At 33.6% G+C, this 14,966-nt stretch overlaps 1 protein-coding gene across 5 annotated transcripts in view; it reads left to right on the forward strand.

The window, feature by feature from the left end:
• The window catches only part of LOC126837862 (protein pangolin, isoforms A/H/I/S), a 48,957-nt gene that overhangs the window by 32,283 nt on the left and 1,708 nt on the right, over positions 1-14,966 (forward strand). For 2 of the 5 annotated variants that reach the window (XM_050571815.1, XM_050571813.1), the window contains 8 exons: positions 2,018-2,138; positions 3,860-3,950; positions 4,567-4,659; positions 5,657-5,809; positions 9,720-9,802; positions 9,894-10,024; positions 10,309-10,483; positions 13,312-13,384. In XM_050571815.1, coding sequence (XP_050427772.1) covers positions 2,018-2,138; positions 3,860-3,950; positions 4,567-4,659; positions 5,657-5,809; positions 9,720-9,802; positions 9,894-10,024; positions 10,309-10,483; positions 13,312-13,384 — 920 coding nt within the window. Of the gene's footprint in view, positions 1-2,017; positions 2,139-3,859; positions 3,951-4,566; positions 4,660-5,656; positions 5,810-9,719; positions 9,803-9,893; positions 10,025-10,308; positions 10,484-12,538; positions 12,693-13,311; positions 13,385-14,476; positions 14,653-14,966 lie in introns of all 5 variants that reach the window. The other 3 variants (XR_007685650.1, XR_007685651.1, XM_050571814.1) reach the window with 3 other exon arrangements.

A 14,966-nucleotide genomic window follows, 5' to 3' on the forward strand; every position in this document is an offset into this window, starting at 1 on the left:
AAGACCCCGATTGGTTTTCGTAAAGTCGAAGTTATTGAGTTAGAGAACTCCGCGAAGCATATCGATCGCGTGGTAGGCATTCCGGTCGAATTAAATTTAACACTAAAATCGGATCTTTTTGTTTAATGAAATCTAGTTTTATTCTATTAGGTAATTCATTATGAATTATCCGTAATATTGCACCTTGAATAGTTACTTTGATTTGTAGTTCAAACATGAACCGTGTATGGACGTTTAGCTATATTTAAAAGAGAGTCAACGTTGTTGTACAACATATAACTCTTTAAAGTTTTAAAATTATAATCGTTATTAAAAGCGAATCAAATATGCCTTTGAGTGAAAGAGCCCTTTGTAACAGGGTATGTAAAGTGCATTTACCCGTTAGGGCGGCAGTATTGCAACATCAAAGAGACAAACATCAAAGGTCGTGTTCGCTCTCACTATGATGTATATAATGTGGTGCCGACTGGATGGAGTTTTCCTTTAAAGTTGCTTTGTTCTTTGGCCTTTTCCATTGCTATCTCTGTTGTTGAGCTTTGATGTCCGCCTATCTCCTTTTATACTTATATATTATTTGGAGTGAGCAACCCGCCAGTTTCAGTCGCATCACAGTCGTCGCCCGTGCGATATGTCCGCTGCTGGGAAAAGACCGAGGAAGATGAAAACCAAAAAACAGGGTTTACTAAAAAAAACTAACAAATTGCGTATCTTGAGCGAAGCAGACGTTATCAAAAAACTCGACGTTTGGTACTCGCGATGGACCCGGAACCTTGGACGACCACTAACGCCTCTTAACCTGAAGAAAAAAACTGTTACCATATTAAAATCGCTAAAAGTCTCGCCGAACGTCGTATCTTTAATAACACTGGATTGGATAAAGACGTTTATGAAAAGCCATGGCCGTTTGGACGGTTATAATGATGACGAAATATATGCAGGTCTATTAATACCTTTCGACATCAATGGACTACCGGACAAAACTTTAGACACCGCTGCCAATCCGGATCGATACGTATGGCTTCTCATGGCAGGCAACAAAAGCGGAAGGCACAGGACCAGAGTTTTGGTGATAGGTAAGAGATGGAGACCTCCTTGTATAGAAACGGTAAACATGCTGGGACAACCAGTGATTTACGCCGGTGGAGGTGGTGGTTATCCTACGCAAGATTTGTTTAAATGGTGGTTTGAGACAGAATTTTGTCCAGCTGCGTTGTCTATCAATTCAAAAGCTGTGTTGTTCATGGACAAAGCTCCCTACGTGTCAGAGCAACATGACTTTAAAGGAGTTTCCTTAAAGCATTGCGATAAAAATTTCGTATCTAAATCATCGTTGTTCGTCGATTTCAAAATTATGTACACTTCCTTGTTGCTCGCTCAGATTTCGTTAGATCAACTCGGCGAAGGATCCATACAACGATTTTTTGATAGTTACACGTTGAAAGACGCATTCATTCTATTACATCGAGCGTGGCTACAAGTAACTTCCGAATCCTTTTCGAAGTGCTGGAAAAATGCTACCGGGTCGTTGGCTCTGAAGAGTGCTATTTCAGGAGTTCAGTCGTTAATCCATGATCTTGGAATGGAATTGTCGAGTGATGATATGCTGGTTTGGGTGCTATCCAATCCTGCTGAAGTAGCCGTGCCGGAAAATTTATCTATAGATTTTGAAGACGTCGAAACTCCACCACTTGCTTCTCAAGCGATTGATTATCTAAAGAAAGCGCTACTGTGGGTCGAAACACAACCACTCGAACCTACGTTTGTTATCACGATAAGGGACTTAATAACTTATGCTAAACAGGCACGTATTGTATGCGCTCTATCGAGAGATCTTATATTCTTATAGCTTAAGGAACAGGCGAAAAATAGTTTTTTTTTTGCCGCGTATGTCGTCTTTTGTTAATTGTATACTCCTCGGCTACGCATTTATACCAATCTCGAATTATAAACATATTGTTGTTTATCATTCGTTAATATTGTTATTTGTTGATAACATTGTTTTGTTTCTTTATTGCAGGCAAGCAAAATCGGTTTAGGACCAGCCCACCCATTCTTCTGCCACAACGGCGAGCAGCTGGGTACCCAGCCTCCTCCCGCCCACATGGGCATTCCTCCTTACCAGCTTGACAAAGCACCCGGTAAGTACATTTTTTTTAATATCGATTTTTTCCTCGCCCCTTAAAGCTATAGAAGTATTAGAACCCCTAAAATATATGAATGCTTGTAGACATTGACGAAGCCAATCCCTCTAAAAAGCCTGCGGTGAAAACAATACCGTTGTACCATGATAATTATGGTGACACAAAAGGGGTATGGAAAAAAGAGTCCTCGACTCTAACAATTATTTTGCTCACCCCCGTAGGCTGTATGTGTATAATGAACCTCCTACTCTAATTTTTAATCGACCTCTCATTTGTACGGTTTATATTTTTTTATTTTATTTTAAGTAAAGTCCTCTATGAGGGTTCACTATTTTTTCTTGTGTATTGAGTCAATTATTTTGATTTAAAAATGTATATCGTGGCTAAGATGACATACTATGTTCTACTATATAAATCGCTTACCCTTTTTTTATAACAGAATATTTGGAATTCCCATTTTGATAATAAGACACTTTCATTATGATTACATTTCCCGCTATAACTACTTAACAAGTGGTACAAAAATATTGGGAACTTTTCCCATGAGTTTATGTAAACGTACCAACCATTACTGCAAACTTAAAATGTCTGTGACCATATTTTTAAAGGTATGTCTTATCACATTCTTCTACATGTAGGTTGAAAAACAAAGGTGTTCCAGTTAAAATTGTTTACTTTTTAATTAGAATACATTTGTTGCCCAACCTACTCGTAGAAGTAATTGAATGTTTGTTGTCATTTAAAAACAAACGCATGCGATTGTACATAATATTGTATTATAATAATTATGTACAGCATTTTTATTTGTTATTATTTTTTTTCTTTCTGAAATTAGTATAGAAAACATTGAGACTTAAAAGTATAAAAAAATGCAAAAATTATTATTTTTTATCGTTATACAAGGCTTTTATATGATATTGAAACAATTTTATAATTTCAATAATGTTGTAATATCCAAAAGTATTAAATTATAAAAATTTGGAACTCTCGTTTATTTTACACTTTTACTGCCCGACTTAGGTACTCGTAGAAGTAGTTGACTTAAATCGCTTATAACTTGGTAAAAAATAAGTTTTGATTTCTAAAACTTTGTAAACATGATTTAGGACTAATTGAACATTTTTTTTTTGTAAAATAAAATTCTGGAACCAAAAGGGTTAATATTTTAACTTAAAATACATACATTTTTTATACATAAAAACACTTAAACCTAGTTAAAGATATACTAAACAAATTGATGTTTTCCGAGAAATGACATATTATTAACATACGATTGATCAGAACATGATTACTATAGTATTATCGGTGAGAAGAATAGTAACTATATATTTTATTAATAGAAAAACATTTTTAAAGATTATTATAGGTTCGGTAAACATTTACTTTTCATTTATATGGTCTCGTCCTTATGAGATGTTGTAGATTGTATAGTTTTGAAATGTTAACATTTCCCTCCCAGAAAATGTGTAATGAACAAAATCGATACCTTTTGTCTTTAGTCGAGTGCTCTTTTAAAATGTTTTAACATAGTTCAAGTCACCCTTTCATTTACTCCGCCTGAGTGGGGTTTCTATTATCTCGGAGGTCCGGATACGAGCAAATGGTACACTTTATTTGTTCAGTTCAGCAGAACTAAAGAGATGTATAAAATTCAATATCGATTTCGGTTTACTCGAACGTGAATATGAATTCTAATTACTGTTATAATTTGTTTTCAGGACTTCCAAGGCCCTCCATGTACCCTTTCCCAACAGGCCAATACCCATATCCGTTGTTAAGTCCGGATATGTCACAAGTTGCAGCCTCGTGGTAAGTGTGTTTTATATTAGATTTGTATTTTTATATATTTTATTAGATACGTGAATATACTTCATTGTAAGAATCAAAAAACCTGGATGGTTTTTTATATATTTATTAATTAATTATTATCTAGTATTATAGCGAGTCCATTATTACAAAAAATGGACAGAAGTATATTGTTTAGAAGTGTTTTTTTTTTCAACTCGTTTGGTCTTATTGTTTAGTTTCGGTTAATAATTGTCGATTGATCAGTTTATAAGGCCAGCTTATAGTGAATGATTTAATTGAATGATACTGCAACCAGCTATCAAAAAGCTATAAAGTGGGGTGTGGTCAGTTGACACCCAAAGACAACCTCTAATCTAGTTTGTCTTTTACTGACCCTTGTTTGTTCTTATTCCGGTCAATTTGTTGGCTGGAAAAAGCGTATTTCTCCCCTATTTTTCTCAGCTTTGGTAATCTTTACTACCCTCACAAAAACTTATCCAAGCCGCTTTTCTTCCTCTTTTCATTTCCTGTCCGTCTAATCTTTTCTCCCTTCAGACCATAAAGACTTGCTGCCTGGCAAACCACTTTTCTGTCACCTTTGTTTAAAACGTTATATCATTGTGTTTTCTTTTTATAGGCACACACCAGCTAGTATGTACCATCAGATCTCATCGGCTGGAACTGGTTTTCGAGGATCCTACCCACCTTCTTTGGCGACAAGCCTTACTAGGTAAGTGCACATATACATGAAATACGGTATTATTTATTACACATACACATTTAACGTGTATAAAGTTTTGAATCGGGCGTTAATTGTATTATATACTTACCATTACATTGTAATTCATGATGTTTGATCCAAAAAATAGTTTTTCGATACGTTAAGCTTATGTTCCACAGTCTCATTGACTGCAAGTACAAAATCGTTTGAGTTTCCACAATAAAGAGCGGCATCGTTATTCATCTTTAAACTTTTTTTTTTTTTAATGTGTTAATATATCGAGTTTCATTTAATATTTATTCATAAAATAAAATAATATACAGTGTGGTTTATTAACAGCTTTGAGTGAGTTTATGTATTTAATATAAAGCTTATATGCTAATATAGCAAAAGATTTTAAACGTCAAGCTTATATAATCATATCTATAAATAAATATAATGTATATATAATCATATCTATAAAAAAATCTGGTCTACTATTGACCATAACATTGGTTAATTTAATATATATCCAGTAATTATGTCACCGCGTTGAGTATAGATCATATTTTAAAAGCGATCCACTCATAACATTTCTAAGGCAAGGATCTTAATGGTGGGTTATAGAGCTTCAGCCCTATCGCCGTCTTGTTTTTATTCAAAGAATAATACATTTTATTTAATACCTTTGATGTTTTAATAAACATACTTAAATTTGGTCCTACTTAAGTATTGGCTGATTTTTTTATTACTTTTAAATTCCTTTTATGTAGAGTGTACAAAAATGGTATCAGATCCATTAAATAATAATGTTATACTCTAACCTAACGTCTCCCATTTGTAATTTCTATAGTTCCGTGCCAGAATATTATTATGGAAACTGTTTCCAAACAATGTGGTATAAGCTAGTTAATGAACCACACTGTTTATTAGTGTTGTTGTGACATGTTTGGCATGTGACTCATAGTTGTATTTTCTGTAAATCGCGCATTGGTCTAAAATAAATGATTTAATTTTTTGTGTTTAGCGACCTGTATAGGTTTTCACCAACGGGCCTGATGAGTGGTCCTTCGCCCCACCACCATTTATCACATCATACCCATCACTCTCATCCGGCAATCGTTACGCCGGGAGTGAGGCAAGACCTGCATGCGGATTCCAACCACAGGTACAACTCAATGTGAGTAAACGATTTTCACTTATTACTATTTATTCGAAATGGAAATATAAAGTGGAATTTACCTCTAACGTAAAACCCCGGGCCTTCGTATCGAGGGTCGATAGCTGTGTTGATTGGATGAGCCCTTTAATTGCCGACCCTAGTCCGTATTCGTAACTTGGGAAGGGGGGGAATAATTTACATTGGGCTTACAAACTTCATACGTTTATAAATATGTATATATAAATTTGTATGTGTGTGCGTGTGTAGGAAGAGCTTTATTCCCCGCGTTCTATCATTGGTGATTTTCCGGGCCACGGTATCCATGGTAACGCATTTATTGAACGCGCCCCTCGTGTTTTCATCCAGGGATTCTCCGTTCGCGTATATTCACCCTATTTTGTTTTTATTATTTATTTAAATTTATGTACACGTTATTATCACGTCCTATATTTTTATGGTTTCGTGTCTTACAAGATAAAAATATCTAATACCTATTACTTTTTTTTGCATATCTCTTATCTCTACTCTCTATAGTCTACAAGGTAGTTTAAATGTTCGAAACTAACATTCTCAAAAGTATTATTATTATTTTTATTGTTAATAAGTGTAAGCGGCTATATTATGTTTTTTTATTTTACAATTGTTTACAGCAAATTGACACACTTTAAGTTTGCACAAATTATCGACTGTTTGAGTTTTAAATCTTTGTTGATTTGTTAAACTGTTTTGTCTTTTGTAAACTTATTCGGACTTCAGCAAAAGTCATACATAGTTGTCGTTTCGTTATTTTTTCCTTTTTGAAATTTAATTAATAAAAACATTTATTTCAACGTGTTCATCAATATGGTTCGTTGCACATAACATCGAAATCGCACCAGGGTGTATGAGCATGTGCGTTTATACTATTACAAAAATTAATAACCGCTGACTAATTATCTAAAATATTTTTATTCTATTGGCATTCGACTGCTTTGTTTAATTTAAATATTTTTAACACAACCGTTGCTGCTGCACCCATTTCTTCATATAGCAAGTTTATAGATCAGAAATCATATTTAAAAGGTACTTTACTGGGCCAAAATTAAAAACGATCACTCCTTCCTATTCAAAATCGAGTAAAACTCCCTAAAAAACTTAACATATTTTTCATATAACTTTTATTACAAACAGTCAAATATTAAAGATCCTTTCCGCCAGAATAGGGGGAAACTTTTTCTTTATTTAGATTTTTTAGGTTTAGGCGTAAGGCGTAAAGTGAAAAAATAGACTGAAGGTAGATCTAAAGTGGTGTATCTTCTCAAAAATCTGTAGAATTACAGACTACTGCAAAAGGAAAGCCAGCACAGTAAGGTTGAGCCAATATTGGGAAATGGGAAAGGGGAGTTAACTAGTTTTTAAGAATTATTATAATTGATAGTGATAAAGTTTCTTTAAAATAAAAGCTTCGATTCGAATCTGTACATGGTAAAAGTACAAATAGCGATAATAGCAATATAATGACACTAATGTACTTAAAATAATCCAATTCAAGTATTAGGGTTGATTAATATTAAGAGTTTTAGGGCTCTACGAAGGGATTAAGGGTTTTATTAATATTAATATTTCACCATATACTGATATACTTTTGAAATTGGAATAAAAAAATCTGTGATATTTTTTGAAATGTTTAAATAAATTAGGTCATGTAAACGAATGACCTTTTTACCTGACCAAAAAGATAATAACGATAATAAAATCGTTAATTGGTACTCACCTACAAAATTGTTATCCACCCTATTATTTCCTACCTGTCCATATCGACAAAGTATTTTTCGATATAATCGTATCGTTATCATACTACGATGATATTGAAGAATGCTTCAAGCGCTTAGTGTTTGATTTAATGGCAAATAAACCATCGAATGATAATGTTATCATTTATGATTTTTGTTATTTATTTATGATAATATTGTCATCTTTCGTTTTTGTTGTAAGTATTTTTGCTTTAAAACCATCATGGAGCGATTAAAACAATTCTGCTTAGGTATTGTTTAACGCTAGAAAATTGAGTGTATAACGTCCTCTTAAAATAGTTTTTATCATCAACATCCTAATCTTCAATTAGTTATAATGTCCAAAAAAAAATACATATTGAAACATGCATAAATATAAGTATGGTACACAAACCGAAGAGAAATTAAAACAATTTCAATTTACATATTTTTTATCTATGTATTATTATTAACAAGTTGTCCTGACTTGTTTGTATTATAAATATTTAAAAAAAAAATTATATTTTTAAATTTGAATAATTATAGTTTTTTTTTTAATTAAATTTTTTTAAGTTAACTTTTTATCTAGTAAGTAAGTTAAAATGCAGTAAACAATACTATTAATTATAGGGGCTCACCGCCCTCCCTTAAATGGATAACCAGGCCAGTATTGCATTTTGACGTAAACAACATATAAAAACACATATACGCGTGCCATCTATTGACGACCCAACTAATTCGTCAACGACGTGAGTCGCCATCTCGTGTGTTGTTATTGACTCCGAATGTAACTCACGCTCTCTGGCCTCTACGTCGATTTGTTTTTTTCTCGGCATTGGACTATCTATAATTAAATTATAAAAAATGCTTCTATAACAAATTAAGATTCGTAATTCAACTGATAATTGCGTTTAAGTTTGATTTTGCGGTGCAAACAAATTAAACATAAACAATAATTAGAAACGTTTTTTCGTTAATTTGGTATACCGCGTTTATGGTCGGTGGTGGTGAAAAGGGTATGATGGAGGTAGAGAGGCAATGCTTTCCTAAACAAAGTGGGGTGGTACGAATGACGTAATGCAGCCGTCGGCGGCATTCTATCATTATTGACGTTTATGGAAGAGCCCAGCGACCCCGCGCGGGGGTTGAAAAGGCGTTAGGAAGGGTAGTGGACGGACGGCGCGGCGTGGTGGCCACGGAGATGAAAGCTGTGGCGCGGCGGCGGCGGGGAGACTACGCAAAAATAATATCTATCGTTTTTATTACGTTCCGGGAATGCTTGTCGCTTACCATCGTCGTAACGGTGTCCGCCGCTCGATATCAGCTGCAATTTAGTGTGTTACGCCGTCGTTTTTCGCGTAAACCGTCTAAAATGGATTTGCATCGCTCTCCGCGTTACAATTGTTGTGCTCAATGTCGTCGGTTGCGCGTTACCGTTTTTCGCAACGCCGCCCGTGCGTCGTCCACCACCGTCGCCGTGGTCGTCGGCTAGGGTTGACGCGTATCATCGTGCGTTACCATTAGTGTAATATTGTTTTTTGATACTTCATAATTCATTACTCGTATTATTATGGAACCGCTAAACCTAGTAAAACGCAAGAACCGACCGGTGGCCGTAGTCGCCCCGTCTTCTGTGGTATCGCCTCCCGCCGCCACCGCGGTGACGACTCCTGTGTTCCCTTCAAGCCTGTTGTCCAGCCTGTACATGAACAGCGTGCTCAACGACCAACTGTTCCAAAGAGCCGCGGCGGCCGCACAGTACGGCGCGCCGTCGTCGTTCTGGACACCGGCCAACAGGTTTTGGCAGGTTATGCACCAGCAGCACAACTCGGCGGCTCAGCAGTACGCGGCCGCCGCGTCCGCTGCTGCAGCCGCAGCCGCCGTAACCGCGGCCACCGCATCACCGGACAAGGATGATGATAAGAGAATGTCGGTCTCGCCTCCGGCCACGACGGCAACGGCCGCCACTAGTGCTGACCCTACCACCAATTCGTCAACGCGGTCGGTTGGCCTTAAAGTTTAATATTAATTGTTAAAAATACTATAAAATATTTAGTTTTTTTTTAATACAATTATCCGGACAAATCCTTTAGAGGGACTTTCAAACACTTTATATTTCCAAATACCATTTAAAGCCAGTTAGGCTACAATAGTTATATGTGACATGTTGTTTTCAGGCCACAAAACGACCATAGTAAAAACTCTACGTGTTCCGATGGCTCCAAGCATCAAGATGCTGTTCAGAACAGCAATAACCAAGGTAAGTACCTGCGCTTTTGTGTGTGTATGTTTGTGAGCACGCGTGTATAAGACAATAATATATTATCACGTCCGTTTCCGTATTGGTACAGATAAAAAGAAGCCTCACATTAAAAAACCCCTGAACGCGTTCATGTTGTACATGAAAGAGATGAGGGCTAAAGTAGTGGCCGAGTGCACGCTTAAGGAAAGTGCGGCCATCAACCAGATATTGGGACGACGGGTAAGTGTTTTTGCAGGTTAAATTATATTGTTTTGTTTTTTTTTTCCATAACCCTTAAGTATATATATATATATATATATCTATCTATATATACATATATATATATTTATATTTATATAAAACAATAAATTGTGTGTATACGGAAGGGACTGTGAGAAACTTAATGATATATATATATAATATTATTCAAATAATTATTATTTTGAAGAAATTTTAATAGTAATAATTAAACATTGGGGACGAATAAAAACTGAAAAAGTGGTTTTGTGTGTATTATAATACAGTGGCACTCTCTGTCGCGAGACGAGCAGGCCAAGTACTACGAGAAAGCGCGCCAGGAACGACAACTCCATATGGAACTGTATCCTGGTTGGAGCGCTCGGGATAACTATGGATACGGAGCCAAGAAGAAGAAACGGAAGAAAGAGCGCGTACCGGTCATAGATGCTGGCTCAGGAGGTAGTCCCTCGATGATAATATTTAATTAAAATTTTTTTTTTGTTTTTTCGTGTCCACGTGCAATTAAAAAAATAGCAGCATGCAGTACCGATCCAGGCTAAAGATTTTATTCTAACCTAACCGCCATTTAATATCATATTTGTAGTTTTTTTAATTTACTCTTACGATAAAAACGGTTCTTACCTCTATAATTGAGCGTCTCTTCTCAAGCTCGTGTAACGATGAAATTTTTTTAAATTACTTTTATTTTAATGTTGCGCATTTTGGTATATATTGCTTGACTTGGCAAAAAATAGGAGAACTCCGAAATATATATAAAAAAAAAAATAGACACCATAGATCCCCAAAATTCTTTCAAGTCACGTCAATATTTTATTATCAGTTATGTTAATATTACAGAGTCTTGAACCAGGTGGAATGCTGGTTCATACAATTGATTTGCATCAATAGCCTAACCTCTCCTTACTTTACCACATTCTGTATTTCATTATTTCTCAAGAGGTTATGCCTCCCCATTTCTAGTATTGGTAAAAACTGCTGAACGTTATGAAGACAACTCATAATCCTCGACATAGATACTTACCTACTGTTACATTTTATCTCTGTAGTTTTCGGTCAGTTTATTTCCACTCTGTCATTAACGAACAGTCATTTTTCGATTCAATTTGTCTCATCGATACACCGTTTTTACCCTTATTGTTAATCCAGAGATACTTAAATCATTCAAAAGGACGTACTACTTGGGATCAATATTCTCTAAAACTGTTGGTATACTCAGTCCACGCCGAGTAAAAAATATTTTATATCCAAGTTCAATATACATTTACAGTCGCATGCCATCACGTGTTGATAGTGTTCACAGTATTCATGTTAATTAATTATAAGAATTTGAATGTTCTGATAAAAATGTAGTAAAAACTCGATTCAAATTATTATTTTTTCTTATAACATTTTTTGTCTGGAACAATTTAATTAAAACAATTTCTAATCTATAACAATACTTTTTGTAATACTTGTATTTAGTCGTTTAAGTTATTGCAAGAATATTTCAGTTCAAATAATTACATTTTTTCTCAGAACAAGTTGGGTTTTTTTTTAATAATTAACGTATTAAAAAAAAGTCGATTAAAAATTTGTGTCTGTACGTCCGCCTCTCTAACCCTTCTAAGCGACATAATAATTTATGTTTTTTTTATTCGCATTTTGTTGTAACTATTTTTTATGTTAAATCGTTACTAACTAAACACACTACTTAATTAACAATCTTATAGCCTGGTCGTAGCTCGAGCATATAATAATATTTTATTACATGAATATTGTATGTATGTGGTGTATCACGGTACCACGCTGATCATATATGGTAGTGATACACTCAGTTTACATACAGTATGCAAAACTATTATGTATGGTTAAAAAAAACGTGCTTGCGGTGGTCGTGCACCAAAAAGATATATAGTTTGGGATGTTTTTTTATTTTATTTTATTATTTATTAAAAAAAAAAAAAAATTTTGGTAGCTTGCTTTTAACGTTTGTTTTATTTAATTACGAGAAATCAAAATGATATTATAGAATATTGATGATAATATTTTTCGCAACAAATTTAGCCGTACAAACACTCGTTTGGCTCCAATAATTATTTTATTTTTATAAAATACAAAATTAATAAATCTAAGAGTGGCTGTAGAGATGTGTTATGACTTATGACTTATGACAAACAGCCTATAAGTTACTTATCCCTTGTTAGGTCGGGGAAATGACGGGATTTTTCGACAACTTGTAGATTACAAAAATAATCAAATTAGTAGTTATTATAAAATATTATACTCTTTCTTCCGTTGATTCTTGGTGTTTTCAGTCAATTAGTCGGTGTATATATTGCTGTACCTAGTGTTTTTAATTATTATTATTATTATTATCATTACAGTTTATTAATTAATCATTATTTTTCAATTACACTCATATTATGCAAAAAAAAAAACAAAGCAAAAACGAATCATTTTTTTTTTCATATAAAACATTTGTGTATCTGTATGTGTGTGTGTGTGGCAATATAGTGGCACGCGTTAGGTCGCGAAGAACAGGCCAAGTACTATGAGCTGGCGCGCCGCGAGAGACAGATACACATGCAGCTCTATCCGGACTGGTCGTCGCGCACTAATGCGACGCGGGCCAAGAAGAGGAAACGCAAACAAGAGACCCATGACGGAGGTAGAACCCAAAAAAACAAAATAAAATAAACAAAGTTATATTATATATATATTTATAAAAAAAAATTTGATAAATCAACAATTTTCTAAAAGGAAACTGCGACGGACGGATAAAAAATTATACAAAATATATTTTTATCCGTTTGTTTTCATTATTATATTGATTTGTTTTCCTTTTTTTATTTTACGCTAACGCGTTCGTTTCCTGAACATTAGATGCTTTTTTATATACAAATAAATATTAAACTTTTTTTTTTTTTTTAAATGCACGTTCCCTGCCCTGAGAAAATACTAAAAACATCAATAAAAAGAAAAGAAAGCGAAGGCAAAGTTTAATTTTATCCGATTTCTTTTCTTTTTTAATTTAATTTTTATGGAGTTTAACGGGTTGTTTGACTGGCGCAATGTTGTTATTGTTGTTACTATTATTGTTATTGACATTACTCTATTTGCATGATATTTTATCATTTTGGTGACCCATAAAGACCAAGGTGCGGCCGGTGACGCGCGGTGGTTTTCTTTTTTTTCTGCTTTTGAACGCTATCATACTGCTTATACTTGTGTATATATTTACTTTTTTTCCTATGTTATAATATAAAACAATTTTTTGCAATTTTTAGGTAATAACAGCATGAAAAAATGTAGAGCCAGATATGGACTCGATCAACAGAGCCAATGGTGTAAGCCTTGCAGGTAATTATGGTGCATACAATATTTTGTATTATTTTACAAAATATGTTTTTTTTGCTAATTATTAAATTGTAATACTACAACATAAAGTGAATTCGATAGGATTTTTGGCTCCCCTCATGATATAATAAAATGTACTCTGAACCGAATTTGGTTCCTTTGAAAACGGGTACAGAGTGTAATTTTTATTTCCTATGTGTACAACTCAGACAAAGCTAGACAAATTACAGTTTTTTAATTTTTTGTACTTATTATAAAATAAATATTTTTGGGTGGTTGAATAATATTTGTTATCTACCAATTAGCTTTAATTGTACCAACTAATAAAATATAAACTAATCTCAGAATAATAAAAGTAGACGATTATTAAATATATTTTATAACAAAGTTAAAAATATAATAAATGAAAACTGATTATCAGTTTAAAAAAAAAAGTGTGATAAAAAACCAACAATCTTATGCTACAAAGATTATCATGATTTTAGTGCCACCAAAAATACTTTAGCTGTGCCATACATAATAAAAACAATTCTCAAATACAAATGTAAAATGTCAAAAGTGTGATGTGTATAATAACAATCTAAATAGTTGCCGCCGCAAACCTATTCAGAAAATGTGTCATGCCAGATGAAAGTAATCTTAACGGCAAGCTTTAAGCCTATAGCTTAATCCATAATTAATTAATACAAACGCTGCTTTTATTTTATTTACTTTTTAATTTTTTTAATGTTAACCATATCAGTCTGAATCACGAAATTACAATACTCGCCCTTCGTTGAAAGATTAAAACATTTTCTAACCACCTTAATGAAAGTAATTATAAAGCATGTAGACACATTTTCTGAATTAGCATGGAAACCAATTTGGCATATTTCTAACCCTATTACTATTATTACTGTTATTGTTATTATTATCCTTACTATAATTGAGGGACGCCAGTAAGAGTAGATATAATACTTTCTAGGCGATTGAGTTATTTATGTTTTTTTTTTCGTACAGATACTGTACTGTACGTAATATGTATCTTATTTTTTTAACATATTTTTATTCTAAAATATATATTATTGTGTGTATGACGACTGATATGGTTTGTAGCCCTGACGGAACAGGCGGAGGAAGCATCTTGACACAACACGTTCACGGCCCTTCCAACGCCGCTTCCCCACAGGGACCCACATATGTTAATCTGTAAAAAAAAAAACCAAAAAAAAAAAATTCACTTCACAAAATATCTAAATATATAAAGCACTCCCAAAAAAATCAGCAGTCTCGTGAGTTAATTTACCCTATATTAATGTGTGTGTTTGCTGTGTGAAATTCACCCATTAGTTTTTTAATTTCAGTTGATTTTTTTCACTTTTCATTGCATTACATATGATTCTAATAATAATTTGTAAGCTACAAGTTTTTAGTTGTTGGATTAGTTTTATATTTATTTAATACTTAGATTTTTTTATATTATTAGCTTAGAGTAGTTGTGTTTTGTTTTTTGTGTGTGAAACCATTTAAATGTTTTATTTGATATTTCGATATAGTATAAAATTCCTCTCATCGTTTTATAACATTACTTATAAATTAAACAGAC

Source organism: Adelges cooleyi, unplaced genomic scaffold (genome assembly GCF_023614345.1).
Source record: "Adelges cooleyi isolate 19-005CV unplaced genomic scaffold, UGA_ACOO_1.1 ACOO_flye_CR_arks_rails_tigmint_CR_PRNA_30, whole genome shotgun sequence".
Lineage (NCBI taxonomy): Eukaryota > Metazoa > Arthropoda > Insecta > Hemiptera > Adelgidae > Adelges > Adelges cooleyi.